At 36.9% G+C, this 18,693-nt stretch overlaps 1 protein-coding gene across 2 annotated transcripts in view; it reads right to left on the reverse strand.

Moving 5' to 3' along the window:
* Positions 1 to 18,693, reverse strand: part of CTSW (cathepsin W) — a 791,734-nt gene that overhangs the window by 72,137 nt on the left and 700,904 nt on the right. Inside the window, exon 12 of one of the 2 annotated variants that reach the window (XM_044073792.1) lies at positions 16,481 to 16,571. The exons of the other annotated variant lie outside the window; for it this stretch is intronic. Coding sequence (XP_043929727.1) covers positions 16,481 to 16,571 — 91 coding nt within the window. The remainder of the gene's footprint in view (positions 1 to 16,480; positions 16,572 to 18,693) is intronic. 2 annotated transcript variants of the gene reach the window in all.

The raw sequence follows: 18,693 nt of genomic DNA on the forward strand, positions 1-18,693 counted from the left end.
TTCGAAAGTGTAGAGGGAGAGGGGCAGACCATCCCCTACCAAAGCAGCATGGACTGTTGATCATCTCACTCCATGTTGACAAATATTGCACCCCCCCTTACAATGACACTAGAAACTAAGCCATTTATTAACTTCAGTCATCTTCTGTTCATATTGTGGCATCGTCTCTGGAGAAAGTAAAACGCTGCTCAGTGCTAGGCTTATACCAGCCTGGGACACACATTCTGAGAGTTGCATGATGTCTCTCTTCATATAGTGCTGGAGGTACATCTCAGGTTATTTACACTGACATGGACTATGACTGAGTCATACTGGTACTTGTGGTCCAATGACCTGAGTGCATATGTAATGTGATGGATTCTGGCTCCTAATAAGCAACTGACTGTGACACTCTCCTTACTTATCCTGGTGACAGGGACATCACTGTGTCTCACAATGGAGTCACCAATGTTCAGCGTGTTGGATTGTGTGCTGGCTTGCATTATGGGCTTAGAGGCAGAGGCTCCATGAGATATGCCTGTATGTGTTGATGTGGGTGTTTTGAAAGTGTACACTAAGGGCTGCTGAGGGTATTTGTTATGGGAACTTTGTTTAGGAGGTCTTTGGGGTTTAGGTAGGTTACATTTAAATGCCTCAGTATATGTAGGTCTATGTGTCTGCTTTGAACTGTGTGGGATGGTTGCAACATGTGTGCTACTGACCATCTGACTGACATTAGGGGTGCTTTTATGTGAGAGCTTTGCCTCCAATGAGATTGTGTAAATGCATCTCTCACATACCATATCAGTTTGTTTCAGAATAAACTGGTTGTCAGTAATCATGAGATAATTTCTACATTGCCTCAGGATGCCCATATCCACCAAGCTGGTATTGGAGATACTGGTAAAGTTCATATCCTTGGTAACAGGCCCCCCTCCACCTGTTTTGCACATGAGATCAGGGTGTCACTTAAACAGTGACAATCATCTTCAGCCAAGGTTCACATCACTGGCTGGCTAGCCCTGCCGTGGTTGTTCTTCCATATCACATACTCTCATGCACACTGGCACCTATGACCAATTTAGAGTGTCCAGTCCACCTACTTCACTTCTTTGGAATGTGAGAGGAAACTGGAGCACCCAAAGGAAACCCATGCAAACACAGGGAGGACATGCAGAGAAGGCACCCCAGCTGAGAATCGAACCAAAGGACCTCCTGCTGTAAAATGACAATGCTATCCACTGCACCACTATAAATACTGAAAGTTTCTTGTGCATAGATAAAATGGGAATGTGAAATACATGCATAAAGTGATAAAGTAGCAAAAGATAGTCACTGTTACACCATGTTATACTACTGCTTAACACAGAATAATTACACAAATACACGCATATGCATGATAACAGTTTACTTTGTCAAATGCTTACCTTCACAAAAGACTGTACTGCTATAATGCTAAGTCTTTTTACCAAAAGCACCATGTACAGAGTGCAGGGTTTATGACAAGGAGGAATGCTGAATTTTTATGTATTTTAGGGGATGTGATTTTGGTTATGGTGAGTGACGGTGTGTCAATGCCCAGACTTTTGGAAGTAACAAAGTTTTGGCAACAGTCATGGGCAGTGGTTGTTTGGGGGTTAAAGTTACAGTAAGGGCTAGGTAAGAGGATAGGTTTAGTACTGTGTGCATGTCTAATGTATTTGAGTGACTTGTATAAGACAGAGAGTTTTTTGTAAGGTAATGTAGAACTGCAGCTAGGAACAAGACTGGGATTAGCACACACGAGTAAGGTGATGCAAGGGGGTGTGAAGCTCTCCTGCCCATTCTTACTCCTGTTTGCTAACCTTAATCTTGCTGCTGCCCCACCCATACACATTACCCTTTTCCCGACAATATTACCATTCAAATTTTGTCTGAAGGTAGGTAGTGCTTGTGGGTGTCTTTAGATGACTAATCACAAAGGAAACTGCTCTCTTTTTGTGATCAGTACAATGTGGGGTATGGGTGGTTTGTGTAAGTCTCAGTGTTGAGTGTGGTCATTTCGGGAAAGAAGGTTTCATCACTTTTTTAGTTTTTTTATATTTGAGAAATTGTGTGCCCACGATTAGTGACTGTAATTCATATATATGTGTGAGGCATTCAGTCTGTCAGTCATTATTTCATTGATCGTCTTTTTAACATGTAAGTTTCATTGTACATCGAAGTCATCAGAAAAATACCATGTGATTGGTTAACAGTGGAATAAGGATGCTTTTTCTTTTGACCACTGTTCTGCAGTTTTGGAGTTAGTATTTTTAGAACTGTGGTGGTATGCGTACTGAGTTATATTTGGAGATGTGGGAGAAGGGGGCTGCAGAGGGCATCCTGCCTTATAAAAAAAATATTATGAAATTGTTTCCTTTTTCATTTGCATTTTGATGGTTGGGAACACAATGAAAGTTCAGTGATATATTGAATCTTAAAGTTTATTGATGATCCAATAGCATATATCTATACATATATCTATATCTGCATACAGATAGATACACACACCAGCCAGCATTATCTATAGTGTGTATATCTACAAATGTACTTATTTATAAGTTTGCCTGGACTGCTCATATCTGTTTGCTACGGATCTTTTGCTCAGTTATGTTTTATCTGTTTGGAATTTCTTAAATATTACTTCCACAATGTGCATTTCTTAGGATTACACTGAGTCAGAGACAGAGTAGACCAAAACATCCACTTTAAATTGCTCTTCGTTCTTTTACATAAGGCAATCTCAGAATCACTCTTTATAAGTAAGGAGTGCAGGGAAGCAAAGCCCCTATGAGAGGTGCAGATGGTGCTTGCCAACCACAAAAAAGACTCTTTTAGTTGTTTTGTGGTTTGCTTGTTTTTTACAAGCACTTTAGGATTTGCACTGATACTGCTACACATTTTAGACGTGACTGGCACAGTTTTGCCATGCAGTAGTAATCACAACGTGGTCAGTGTTACAACACTAGTAAAAGCAAAAGGTTAAAGTGTTTGCCACTGTTCGATACCTATTTGAGTCATGCATATCACACACACATTATATATATGTATATATATATATATATATATATATATATATATATATATATATATATAAATCAGACACACAAATTATATACAATATAAACAAATGCACACAAACATTAACATAACCTACAATGCATGGAACAATTTATGCTCGATGAAGGTCCTGTGTGGTTTGAAAGCTCAAGGATAAATGTATTTCATTTACTTTTTCACTTCTATAATGATGTCAAAAGGCTATATTTCATTCAGTAATTCATTTTATTTTTTTTTTGTTTTTTAAAACATCTTTATTGAATTATCAAAAAGAAGAAAACGGATCCAAACTACTAACAAATTGACAGACAACACCAGGAAGGACTTCTAAAGAAGTCTGTACAATAAAGACGAAACCTAGGTCAAATTCGTGTATCTGGTCTGTACATTTGGTTCTACCACCCCTGGGTAGCAGGGTCCTTCCTGGTGTTTTCTGTCAATTTGTTAGTAGTTTACTGAATTATCACTCATGACACAGGCAATCATATATTTATATAAATGAAAAAAACTTTTGCCATATTTTCAGTTGCAGACATTATACATCACTTATAATCTTCTATACAGTCATTGTCCATCAAACATTACATAGCTCATTCAATTCCTGCCTTCCCTTAAACCTCATCCCTCCTCCAAAATGTTACACTGCATGTTTTTTTTTTTTACTGTGTCCCCATAGATATGGGTATTGCTGAACCAACTTTGTTCCACAACACTGAAATATATATTTTCTGGTTTTATCATGTACAAAATAGTATCATCTTCAAATAGTCTTTTCTTGATTACCATACCAATTATATCCTTGAATTTCTGAGTCCCTTATTTTCATTGCCAGTGGTTCTAAATATAATGCAAATAACAAACAGAAAAGAGGACATCCCTGCCTGGTTTCTCTGTTTAAACAGAACTTATCAGACACCCCCGCACTTTACTTTTTCACCATCAATCCCTCATATATCCTTGCGATTAACCTTATTATTGTGTCAGGGAATGTAAATGCAAATGCCATTATAGAAATAAACACTTTACAATCATGGTTAAAATCAAAATGGGCCAATATGAAGCTGTATCTGAAGGGCCTTTACCATCTTTACATATTACAGCCACCACAGCTTTCTTCCAGGATGTTGGTGCTTCTCCTCCTTTTAAAATACTACTAAACAAACCTTGCAGATCTTTATCACTTTCTACCTTCCTAGATTCTAACTTCCAGAAGATTCTTGGAGACTTTTCTGTAGATTGGTTATACATCACCATTTTATTTCCTCTCCTCCTCTGTTAACTGTTAGTAATTGAGCCTCATTTACCTCCAACCTTGGCACATTTAATTCTTCCATAAAGACTCTATTTGTACTTTTTTTTTTAATGTCCACATTTCCCTGCTTTTTACAGATTTTCATTAAGTTTCCAAAATATTTCTAGTACCTCTATAGGATCTCTAGTTGTTTTCCTTGTTATACGCTCCCTAAGCTTGGCAACAACCCTTACTACTTTCTGTTGTCCGAGTCTTTGTGCTAAAAGCTTTTGTGCTCTGGAATTATCTAACAACAGTTGCTTAACAGCAATCTTCCTAAACCTACGCATACTACCATGGCAGTCCCTTATTTTCTCTTTTAACACTCTGCAGTTGCAGCTCTTTTATTTCTGAGAGATTCCCCTTGTTCTCAATAATTTAACCTTTGTCAGTCCTTCTAAACAATTCTTGTTACTTCTTAATCATGCCTCTTTCTTTTATTTCTACCATATATTTAAACCAGACTTTCATTTTAAACCTCTTCCTAGCTATATTTTCTGAAGAAATTTCTTACCTTCAACAATAACTCTCAAATAATTTCCACTTCCCATTACTTAACTCATTCACTCCAATGGAGCTCAGGAAGTTTGCACTGTAACTTCCGAATGGCAGAGCCTGAGCCTTTTGACAGAATCAAATTATGTCCTCACATTTCAAACAAATGTTCATATCTCTGGAACCATAGGGGTTATGAAAGAAATATAAATGGCAAACTCTTCAGCACAAGCTGTTTTTATATTGGTAGTATTCTTTAGGTTCTAGGTTGTAAACAGAATTTTATGAGTCACAGTAAACATAGTAACAGTTACATTTGTAATATTTTGTAAACAACTAACAATATCTCAGCAACCACTCACGTTACACACATGCTGTCAGCAGCATTTTATTCATCTAGCTGAGAGTTTGCATGTGAGGCTAAGGAGTTCTGCCTGTGTTACTTAGTCGTTGATATATTTAGAAACGTGAAAATTATATCTGTATAAATTAATATCATAAAAACAATAGTTAAAATCTACTTACCTGCACTAGACAGAGGTCAAATATTAATGCAGTTGAGTTTGCCATTGTGTAAGCTTTAAGATGAAATATTTTAAGATCTTGTCCATAGCATGGTTTTGGAATTATTGATGCAAATATGAACAAGCAATATCTGACACCTAGAGGCATCAGGAGTTAATTGCATATACACATGGAAGTGTCACCCAGATGTAATGAGTTAAATTCCTCTCCTTTTAAGAGATAGGTGGGGAAGTGCCAGTGTCTCATTTTAATTTTTAGCCTACATTCTTATTTCACTTATTGGTGTGTGATCTGAAATAATTACTGGATGTGTATCAAGACCTTTAATTAAATGCACATGTTCTTGTGAAATATAATTTCTGTCTAGCCTAGCCTAGTTTTTGTACCTTGGGAATAAGATGTAAATTCTCTCTCTGAGCTCCTACTACTTAATTCACTTCTTCCATACCAAATATTTTCATAAATTTCTTCAAAGATCTACACTGTTTTGCTATATATTCTCTTCTAGGCTCCCCAGATATATCCTCACTGTTGCAAATCAAATTCTAGTACCCACCTATAAGTAATATTCCCTGTTGAAAGATGATTATTTCTCACATAATTTTAAGTTCCATTGTAGCGGATGTAGGTGGAATATAAATACATGCCAATGTACTCATCCTCCCTTGCCAGCAGCCTCTTACTACTACAAACTTACCATTATTATCTCCCCCCTTCTACCATTGTTAGAACTCTTCTAGCAATTAATATAAGTGCTCCCCTTTTCCATTTGTCCCAAATATTCTGCTGAATAGCCATCCTGAAACCCTTTCTTTATGAAATTTACACGCTCAGTTCTTTCCAAATGTGCAGCACAGCTATTTGCATGCTGCATTCTTAATACAATTCACCACTTTTTCTTTTTGTATATACCTGTGAAACCATTCACATTCAAAGATAATATGGAAAATGTTGCCATTATGATAAGAAGTTATTATTCCCTCATGTTAAGTATAACAACTTTTTAAAATATCTAGTTTCAGCTTTTTTGTTACATGCATATACTAATGACTGGCACGTCGATCTTTTATACAATTGTTTCTTGTCATATCATTTGAATCTTTGCCACATCTTACACAAGACTTTTTGTTTTAATGAAAACCCTCAAAAAATAAATTGTAACCCTCCTAATAGGAACATCTGTCCCAGATTGACAGCTATACTCACAGGCTTGAACTAACCTGTAATGAAGGTTATCCATGCTAAGACACACACGGTGCAGCCTGTGTTTCTACTTACATGAAGTCCTGTCTGTTTTTGTCTTATCTTTATTCCTCTCCCAGATGTAGAAAACAATTTGAATGCTTTAAGAAAACATTTTCTTTTAGCCACTGAGAGAAAACAATCTGTTTTTTATTGCCCTTATCAAGTTGTCTCCATACAAACATGAGAACCAGATACTGAGTTGCCTTCCACTACAGGCTTCTCATGTTGTATTGTGATTTATTTGCTAAAAACTTTCCATTACATTTATTGTTCTTTTTTTACCTGCTTCCAGTTAAAACTTGTTGTTAGATCAAGCAAAGAGCCTTAATCCAGTCATCCCCCATACAAAAGTAAGAAAAACCATATTCATTTTACTTGTATTATGGTCTTTTTTACACGGCTTGCTAGTCTTTTTACATTGCAGTGCCTTCATTTCTTAAAAGAGAACAAGAATAATGAAAGAAAAAGGAAAAACAGGCACCTGTTTACTTTAGTATCTCTATTACACACAAAAATAACTTAAAGATTTACTATATACATGCACAATACATCATGTTTTATAAACATATTAAGAACAAACATTGTTTTGCTTAACTGTTACCACTTTCCTTCTCCCCCTCCCTTTAATGTTCTTCCAAACATTAGTGACATGTAATTGGGTAAATGCTTTGGAGCCACTTATAAGTTTAACAAAGTCAAATAAGTCCAATATTTCCAGGTTTTCTTGTTCTGCCATATTTCATAAATGTGACTGAAGCTTTGTAATCCCACATTTATTAATTTCTGAATTGCTGGTTTTCTTCCTCCATCTCCCAGCTCCAGTCTCTGGTTCATTTCCAATGTACTCCTTGCTCTTCTAGTCAACTCCTGTGCTTTTTTCTATCTCTCAAGCATTTTTCTTTGGAACATTGGAAAAAGGTTTCACTGGCATAGTCTCTCTCTGACCTTTATTATCAGAAAAATAAGAAACAGAATCCCCTTCTTTTTAATAGCTTTTTGTTCTTTTTAATAGCTTTTTGTTGAACAAACATTTGGATCTCCTCCTCGGCAAGCTCTGCATCAAAAAATGATTTTGATCCTCCAGGAAAAAATATTCTGAGGATAGCTGGATACAGCAGCTTGAATCTCACACCTGCTTCTCGACATTTCCTGATTTGCTGGAATAAATTTACTCTTCTGTCTGGTGTACGAGTGGTCATTTCCCACAAACACTCGACTGTGTCCAACTTTTAGTAAGTTGTTCTTGTGCCACTGTTTTGTCAGAATCAACTCTTTCTGCTAGTAGGATCGCATCTTTACTATTAGAAGTCTTGGCCAGATTTGGAGCATACACACAATGTGCCCCTTTCAATTAGCAACTCCTGCTGTGGAATACCAGTCTAGTTGCTTATTTGTGCTTTCATAAAATCAATGCAGTCTGTTCCTTTCAGTTTTTCTAGTATAGCAGAAAGTCTTAGGTTTTCCCTACATGCTTTGTCCTCTAAATCTACCATTTTTGAAACATCTCTTCATGAGCAGTCTTATACTCAGCTAGCCTTTTCATGTTGACCTCTGATTTTTACAGTTTTATTAGCTCATATGAATATCTGTTTAAAGTTTCTTCCATTTTTCCAGCCTTTTGTTATTTGATTTGAAATATTCCTTCAGTGTTTCATTTATTTTAATCAACTTTGAGCACATTTCACTTATGTTTTTATCTAGATTACTGAAAGGCATTGCACCAAAGCTGGAGCTTGAGCTGTTTTTGCTGAACAGCTGATTCTCCCCAGCCAGTGTTTTCTCCTCAACTCTTGTGGTTGATTTTCTTTCAAGTTCTTTAAATTTCTTCTTTGCTTGCATCTAAGCAGTGCACTTACTAGCCAATAACTGAAATTTACCCAGAAAGACAAATTCAATAGCTCTCTTTCCTGAGTTTCTGTTTTCACAGTGGGAAAGCTGAAAAAAAGATATTACTCAATGGGCAGCTCTCTTGGAAGTTATTCAATAATTAATTTTACAGCAGCTTTAGTTATAATTAGTAATTTTGGAAATAATTAAACCATTTGCTCATCTGTAGTAATAAGAGTTGAAGACAAGTGGAAGAGTAGTAGACATAAAAGTTTATTCAGCTCTGGGAATGAGAGAGAGAGAGAGAGAGGGTAGAGTCCGGAATTTGGAAGATGGGATATAAACTTGCTGTTATATTTGAAAACCTTTGACTGCTACAGGGAATGAAGAGATGGCCAATTCCAGGGATTCTACAGGAGCTGACTTCTAGAATAAATAAACCACTACCATAACAATTGATGGTGGTGGAATCTGCCTACACAGTTAGCAACTTATCAGTGATGTTTTCCTGCAACCTTTAAGTGCCATAAGGACCCTGCATAACTCAAAGACAGAAGACTAAACTTGATAATTTAAACTCAACAGCATGGACTCGTGTCTTGAGTTACATCAGCTAACAATGGACCAGTATTAGTGGCAGTAATGTGATCTGATTCTGAAGACAGGGAATGCCCCCCTCCAAAGAATGCGATAAAATATTTAGTTTTTATTTCATTATACTGCTTATCAGAATAAAACCATTTCAAGTTAAACCACCTGGAAGCACATAAAAAAGAATGAAAAAAATCACTACTATGAAAAATCTTCACAAGAAGGAATTGCAAACAAAGCTGTTTAATAAACAGAAATTGTGTTATTAAATAAAGTTTGAACACGTTTGCCTTTTAAAATCAATTTAGGACTTCATCAAAACCTGTGACATACAAGAACAGCAGCAACATTAAATTAAAACTCAAGTCATGGAACAATTATAATTAGCATGATCTCTAAATCCTAAAATAAAATAAATAAAACAAGTAATAATACATAAATCTTTAACTTTTTTTACAAAGCTATAAAATAAACCTCATGTAATCAAAAAACAGAATTAAAACTTTGCAGACTTAATTTTAAGAAAAATGTTGATACTGATATATTCATTAAGCCCATGGAGGCTGCTGCTTCAGTTTGCAACTGACAAAGTACTTCCCTTTGCGCACAAAGTTGATTTTCAATCACCATCTCTCAAAGGCACCTCAACTTTTTCAAGTATACTGAATAATAAAAATAAAATAAAAAGGATTGAAAATTGTTATAAATTAAAACATATCTTGCCAAAACATTCTTGTAAATGCTGTACAGATGTTGGAAAATTATTTTGCAGAACATGTTTTCTGCTTTTCCTATATAGAATGTCCAAGAAGGATAATAAACAGCAAGTTAGAAAACCCCAGGGGTGGAATTATACCTGCCTAACCTTCTCCATTTCATAATAAATTCAAACTAATGACCATGTTCTGAGGAGTTAGTATAAGGGCATTGATTACAATGTCCACACTTCACAATTTTATAAGGCATAAACCCCTACATCATCAGATGGATAGCCAACTGGCTCACTGACAGGACACGCGTTGTCTGGCTAGGTGAATCGACTCCTGATACGAAACCTGTTAAGAGCAGTGGCCAGCAGGGCTCAATGTTGGGACCTCTCCTGTTTGGTACACACTTCTCTGAAATGAAGGCCAGTGTTGGGGGCCTGCAGCTCACCAAGTTCACTGGTGACTGTAAGCTGGGAGCAATCACTGAATTCTCCAAACAATGATGACATCCAACAAACAGGTGTCACAACTATGGTCTGAGACTAAATGCTAAAAAATGCAGAATCATACTATTCGGTAAATTGGATATCCCTGCAAAATATAATACTAATATCAACACCCATATAAGTAGACCCAGTGGTGAGGGAACTGGGAACACAGACAGATAGTAACCTAAACTTTGACCACCAGGTAGCTACAGTAGTGAGAAAATCCTTCTGTATGGCACAACTTATAAGAAAGGCATGACATCAAGATCAAAGGAAGTCAGAGTATCATAGTACCCTGCTCTCATCAGGCCCATAATAAAGTAAAGTGCTCCCTTCTACATATATCTAACAAGGCGCATGCATCAATTGGAGCACCGCCCTGAGGTTCAGACTAAAAAAATAGAAAGTGTAAGACACATGTCTTATGTAGACTGACTAAAGGCCCTATCCCTTTACTCCATCTCATATTGTTTATTGAGATGGGACTTGTGCCTTACCTACAAGGCATTCTCTGATCCAACCCTGACGAAAATGCTACACATTCACAAGAAACATTACGGACCCGAACCTTATTTGTGACTCTAATAAAACTTGCTGGAGAGAGATTCATATCTCAAAGGCTACCTCGTCTATGGAATATATTTCACATCTTCGTAAAACAAAGTATATCCCTCACTCTCTTCAAAAAGAATTTCAGTAAATGGATAGAGACCCATAAATTCACTCCTGGGGTATTGCCCATGTCCCTTATGGATGGTCTGTAAAGTGACTCAGGGCTGCATCACCCAAAGACCCACTACCCCTATACTACCCCATCCCATATTTATGGCATTAAGATACAATGCTTTCAATATCCTGGGTAGTATTGGCTAGGCTTTTAAAGGCTCTTGTGCTAGTAACCTAGTAAAATCACCTATGAACCTATAAGAACCCATTCACTTGGCACTGGGGTGTGTTCCTTTCTAATAAATCTTTCAAATTAGCCCTTCTACTAAATGTTTTTACACTGTACCCCCAAACACTGCTGGAGGGAATTTAAAATGGTGTGTCACTCAGATGAGGTTTTAACCAAAACCTTTTTAATAATCACACTGTCCATACAGAAGGAGAGTATAAAGGGTCTTGTTAAAGAATTGTTTATGATGTTGTTCCTGTTTATTGCAATCTTTTCCTTCTTTTACACTATAATTACTCTGGGATGCAGGAACCAATGATTCATATATATATATATATATATATATATATATATATATATATATACATATACACACACACACACACACACACACACACACACACACACACACACACACAGATGTAACCATCAATTATAGCTCCTTGTATGACTGTGTACACCTCAAATGTTTGCTTGCAATCAAATGAATGAACAAATACATAAATAATGACCTTGAAATGTATTTCAGCTCACAGCTGTGAGATGAATACAGTGTAACTAATTACTCACCCATTCCCTCCAAACCTTTTAGCTCAAGACCTAGAAACCCAAAATCAAGAACAGATCTTTAATATTGCTGTTATACACTTAGCTGCTATTATAACATGTTTTGAATCAGCAAACATTTTTCTGAGGGATTTGAAGTCCAAGGTTTGTTTTTGTCATTATTTAGTTACTATAATCTACATTTTATCAGAAAACCACATATTTTATGAAGTCCAGACCACAAATATGTCCTCTACATGCTCTCTCACCCACACAAACATACCCAAACACACAGCGATCAAGTGAAGGATTACATACATAAATAATGGACCAGAAATGTATCTCAGCTCACTGTTGTCAGTACTATATAGTGCAATCAACAGCAACTCCCCTATTCTGATTCAGCTTCTTAGCTCAAAAATCAGAGATGGATATTAAACATTTCTCTTATACTTAAAAGTTACTAGACTAACAAGATTTGCATTAGGAAATATTTGCTGAAGGATACAAAGTCTGAAACTCACACTCATTATTGACTGCAATAAAAAAATTAAAAAAAATTGCCAGAAAGCCACACATTTTACAAAGAACAGACTAAAATAATTTTCTTCGTTTCCTCACAAAGTCTGGAGAAAGAAAAATATAATAAAGGGACAAAGGCACAAAAGGCTAACTTTGTAACTATTTTTTATGCATTCAACAGTGTGGCAACCTGTCCCTGTTCAGGAGGTGAACTGGGGGACACTGGTTAAATGACATGCTCAAACTCATGTACCAAACCAGATTAATCAAATAGCTCCTTAATTTGTAACTGTAACAGCACTACCCGCCATCTTGCTATTATGTTTTATAAAATTGATAATTTATTGCCTCTTTTATATGTACCTTACACTATTATCAGTATACAATCCCCTAACTTTTCTTTCTCCCTTTTGCTTCTTCACTATCCATACCCCATACTTTACTAATAAACATGTAAGTTTCTATCTCCTACTTTCCTTCTCCTCTCTCAACCCTGTACTATAAAATATGTACACTAAGTACATTATAATAACAATTATTTAACTTTTAAGCAGAATCTTACTGATCTGAATCATATAATTGTAAAGACCACTTGTCTCATGTATACAGTCTCCTTAGTTATAGCTGTCCATAATAAATGTGCAAGTATGCTTCATCTAATATATGTAAAAACAATGTACTATCCACTGTACTTTCTTTCTTATATGTGACAGTGTTAATTGTTGCTCTGTAATAAGCTAATGTAATATGCTAACTGTCTCTGGAGCTTTTTTCCCCAGACAAATGCTGAACATGAGCACTCACCCAGTTGGACTTTCCTTGTAAACAAATGTCAAATAAAATAAAAAAAAAAATTAAATGTCAAATAAATACATTAAGCAAATTGAGATGGCAGGAATCAAACCCTATACAGTATGTTTCACTACAGGAAGCAGTTAAACACCTCAGAACCTTAATCATCTATGCTAAGTAACAAAAATATAATTCACTTAAAAAGTTAACAGAACAACAGGTGTTGCATTGACATACGTTTTCTGAACAATAAAAACTATGAAACTTTAATGACTGGCATTACTGACTGACTGTAATCCTCAGTTATTTGACAAAAAAAGGACAGAAAAATATGAGGCAAAAATAATTCATACCTCTCAACTGTACAGATTTTTGCAGACTGTCCAGATTTTTGCCTCATATTTTTTATCTGTTTATCATAAAACTGTGGCTTTCTGGTAATTCACTGCTAAATCATTGAGGATGAAAATCAGAAAATAACGGCAGATATTTGACTTTCAGACTTCATACCCTTCAAAAAATATTGCTAATGCAAAACCTGTTATTCTGTCAAATTTTTAAGTTTGTCAGAGCAATATTTAGAAATTGTTCCTATTTTTGGACCTTTATTTGTGGCTTTGTCCAGATTTCTTGCTCTAAGAGGTTGAGGGGTATAGGCAAAAATCAGAGAAATTCTGCAAATCAGGGACAGCTTTGTCCTTTGCCTGAGCGTGCACAAACACAATTACTTACTACAGCCACAATTCAACATCTTCACCACTGCACTGCACTGTACCATTTTTTTTCTTGAAAAGATTATGGTACTGTTTGACTGCTTGCCCACTATTGGTCTGTCTGTTTTGAGTGGGACAAGCTCCAAGAAGTTTCTCTGTTGTTGGCTCTACAATCAAGTCAATGAAAGAGAAGAAACTGGAGCTGTCACCATCAAAGCTGAGTGGACCCAGATTAGAATATGAAGACAAAATTAGAGTCTAAGTTTCTGAGTAGAACACTTTTTTTTTGTTTTATATAGTTATGGAGCTGCCTAGCTAGCACTGTGCCGCAGGCCCAGTCAGTCTCATGCTGGATTTGGCCCTAACCCAGACATATTTACACTTACAAGTGATTTCTTTACCCTTCATTCAATGAACTTGACACTGACCATAAAACAGTTTAACTATCCCTCCTGTCAGACTCCATCCTACAGTCATGAGATATTAGAAACATCTCCCCTACAGTCACTCTAACTTCCCTCTGCTCAGTTTTCTCTCCCCCTGTTTTAATAAGAAGGTAAGATATTGGAGGAACAAAGTTTAGCAGGGATAAAGATTTATCCCGGCATTGAACAGGTACCGAGCCAGGACTCGAGGAGATACTACTTAAGTTTGTGTTTGAAATATTTGTGTTATTTTGAGCTGAATGGGTAACTTATTTCAAAGTCTAGTGATATATGAAGAGTATAAGGAGTCCCTAACCTGGTTGTTAGAGGGTGTTGTATGAAGGAGCACTTTATTTGTGGAACAGAAAGATCAACTTGGGATGTATATCTGAAGAATATCTCTTAAAGCTGGGCACTGGTCAGATTTAAAGCTTCAAAGAAGATTTTTCTAAGGTGCTATGTCACGGCATTATAGTAGTTTTCCAGAAACCGGTCTTTCTCTATTAGTCAGACACTTTTCCTATGTGTGACTTTTTTCAGTAACTGGAACCTCTCTCTTCGGCACCCAAACTTTGCCACTCCCAAATTATTTTCTTTTACTTTGACTCTGACCTTCCACCAGTGACCCATGATGCATATAATCTTCACAGAAATCTGAAAAAATCTCTACCCCCTCCTTGTTTCTCTGCACTCTAGTCCCATCCTTCCTCTGCAATAACAAGTCTCCCTCCTGCTCCCCAAACTGACCCATGATCTCTTGGGAGATGACAGTCCTAAAAGGGGTGAAGAGTAAGTGTCAGGAGTGGAACTATCATCATACTTGGGAATCAGAGAATTTTCTCTTTAGGCCATACTAGTTCCCCTTGCACATGCCCACAGTGTCTCAAGGGATGACACACAATGGGTGTACGCATACTTCTCAAGGGTACAGAATTTTGTGTCATATAATTGGTTCATTCCTCGATACAATCTGTGGTTTTCTGGCAAATCACTGATGATTTTAGTCACTAAATTATGAAAGACATTTGAGTTTCAGAATTCATATTCTTCAGAAAATACATGATAATGCAAAGGCTGTTATTACAGCAACCCTCTAAATCTGTAATACCAATATTTAAACTCTGACCTTGATTTTCAACCTCTGCCCCCCCCCCCCATTATTTCCAGCTTTGTCCATAACTGTTGTAGTGAGTGGGCTTGAATTAAGGGTTGTACATGAAGGCCATGTTTTCTGGTTCTGAAAGAGGTATCCTCACAGTTGCTCTTTCTTTGAAGGCAAAGTTTCTTTAGTAATCCCTTGCTTCCACCGGTGATTTAAAAATATTTACAATCTGTCCTTGATTTTGGGCTTCTGTCCCCCCCCCCCCATTATTTTTGGCTTTGTCCAGAGTGCTTGTGCTAAGAGGGTGAGTGTTTTGGGTGTACACAAAGGGCATGTCACCTGCTTCTGAAAGAGGTATCCTCTCAGTCATTCTTCTTTTAAAGGCAAAGTATTTTCAGCAATCCTGTGTTTCCACCAGGGATTTAACATGGTGTCTGTACTCCAGGCATGCAACCCTCAGCCCCCCCCCCCAAAAAAAAAAAACAATGTTGAAGCAAGCTCTGTCTCAGGTGGGTTGTAGTCAGGCCTTTATCTCTCTACACCATAAAGTTATCATTGACAGAAGAACTATTCCTGCCAGATATCAGATGTGCTAAACCATGCTCCTGGATGTACTGCAAAATCAACCTCTGTACCACAAATTCTCATGAAAATCTGCTTGTTTGAAATCTGCTTGTTTATACATGTGCATACAGAAGCTTGGGGTAATAACTACATTGTAAAAGAAACTGTACATAAATCATTCTGTTTTGTCATTGGAAATAATTATACATTCCTCATAGAGGTGAAGCATTTATTACTTCAAATGTATATCATCTGTTGTATGCTACACATTTTATCTAGAATAAACAGAGAAATCCTAATGTCTTCTGTATGGTAATTTAGCAACAGCAGTAATTATATAACATTATTAGGATTACTGTCACAAGTGCTGCATCGTTTTTTCAGTACTGTTTGGAAGTTTTTCCATGATGCTATATACCTTCAATTTTGTACATTCTTGCTGTATTTTTGTCAGCCACCACATTGCATAACAAATTGTTTCAAGGTTTGGTATGCAGCACTTTTCTCTCTCCACCTCTTCAATTCCACAGATGTATCGCTCACAGCATCATCTGCTTGTGTTCTGCTTAAGGTATGCATATCTTGTCAAGCTTTTGTGTGGTCATGACATACATAAATCATTGCATAAATCTGTGCAGTATACAATAATTTATTCCTGGTCATCGATATGTTATATAAAGTATTCTACTTACGTGTACCATAACCGACAAGCAGCACAGCGTGGTCAATCATCCAAGGGATGCACAGTATCTTGAATGGGTGGGAGATACCTCTTCTATAGAACTAGAAGAAGAAGAAGAAAAAAATCTTTACATAATTCATGACTGCAGGGTCTTTAACAGAGGATCTGGGTCATTAATTTGGATTACAAGAGCACAAAATGGTCACTAGTGTGAATCCATCTGTGTGAACTCACCCTTGCACTGGATATTTTTCTATTGGTTTCTAAGGGGGAGGGACTGTGCCCCCAGCATCATCTATTTTGTACCCGTGACTAGTCTGAGCAAGTGCCGTTCAGTTAAGTAATGCAGTCTCCTTTAAAATGCCCTCTACAGCCTTGTCTAACTGCAGTTCAGTGACAATTAAAGTGACCTCTCAGGAGGTTATTATCAACATCATCTCCCATACAGTATTCTGATGTGGTCACCTTACAAGCTTTGGACAACACATGTACATTACTTGGCAGATTAAACCTTTCAAATATTCTCACCTACTTTTTCCATTCTTGTGGTTTCATACAAATTAATAGTTTTGGTGGCTGTATGGTGATTATGGTGAATGTGGGATTCAGTGTCATACTAACATGTGTCTAGTCCTGCTGCTGTCCAGTTCACAAAAATGCCTTTTTTTCTTTCTTTTATCTCTGTGACTCACTTCTTCAATGAAAGATCTTGGGCAGCCTTTCTGGCCTTAATTTTCTCTTTTCTTGTCACACACTTCTGACATCATGTCAAGTCAATATTAAAGGTGAAGACCTATAATACGTCGTTCAATATGTGACTGAGTAAAAGTATGTTGTCGTAGAAATATCACAGGGCTCCTGTAGTTCACGTCCTAGTATGTCACAACTGGCTATGTCACAAATGCTCTGCTTTCAATTTTGATGCATAGGACGCTGAGAAGAGGGAGAATATGAGTTTTATTTTTCCTTCCCAGTTTTTCCCTTTCCTCTAAGTTTGCATGCACATATAGTTGGTATCTACAGAATATATAGAAATTGGAGGTGTTAGAACTTGCCCTCACAAGCAAAAAGGAGTTATCAGTGTTGTATGACATTTGGAGTATTGGTGACTTGGTATACACTATACTGAGGACTTGGATGCTTCTGTTGCAATTAACTGCATGGTGAATAATGGCATGCAGTTAATCATAATGGATCTAAATTAATGAATTCATCACTGAGGCAAGAAAATGCAATCCTAACTTGGTTTTACTGACTAACTTCAGCAATGGCAGCAGTTGCACGCAAAATTAAGCTGAACTGTTCAATTAAATGTTATCCTAGATAACAATGCCTCATACGTTGTTAGCCTAGCATGTCATCTCATTTACATATTATACCTTGATTACTAATTACACTGTGAGCAGGACTATGGCAGGACAAGTCAGCCATCTGAATTAATGGAAGCCACAAGTAAAAATCCACTTACACATAAGACGAGACACAATGGTACGTTTAAAGGATGGCTTGGTCAGTACTTGTTTAATGACAACAGGAAGATTAACACACAGTTTAGGGACTGACAGTAAGAAGGCTGAATTACTGAACTTGTTAAAAGGAGTGAGTCTTGGGATAGGGGAAGAAAGCTTAGGAATGCTGGAGATGTGCAGTATAACAGGGAGCTAATATGGGTATGAAATAAAGGACACTGATAAAGGGCTGTAGTGGTAAAGAGAATGACAAAAACAATATGGTTCACTACTGAGACGAAAGCATCCATAAGTGATGAGAACTACAGTGATAGAAGGAGTGTACTGGTGGAAGAGCTTTATGGGGCAGAGCTACTGAAATGTCGTGCTACTGAAATGTCGGCACTCAAAATGCTGTGTGTGGACATTAAAAAAAAAAAAAGCAGGAAATACTGAAGAAGAGCCAATCTCGACCATCAGCCTTTTCCTTTAAACTTCCTCTTTTCTGCAGGGGACAAACCGCTCCCACCTCCAAACATATTTATACAAACTTCAAGATCACCATACTTCAGAGAAATGGCACTCTCAGCCTCAGTATAGATATGTTTGTTTTTCACCCATTTAATTTCTGTGTTTAGGGATTGGCTCTAGCAGGTCCTGCCAATTCAAACAGCTTTATGTAGATCAGAAACAAGGCTTCAATCTTCATGCGGAGGGCCAAGGGAGAACTGGAGGAAAGACTGTCAGCAAACATTAAAGGAAGAAAAAGGGTCAT

This window comes from Protopterus annectens, chromosome 6.part0, assembly GCF_019279795.1.
Source record: "Protopterus annectens isolate FY-2018-M chromosome 6.part0, PAN1.0, whole genome shotgun sequence".
NCBI lineage: Eukaryota > Metazoa > Chordata > Ceratodontiformes > Protopteridae > Protopterus > Protopterus annectens.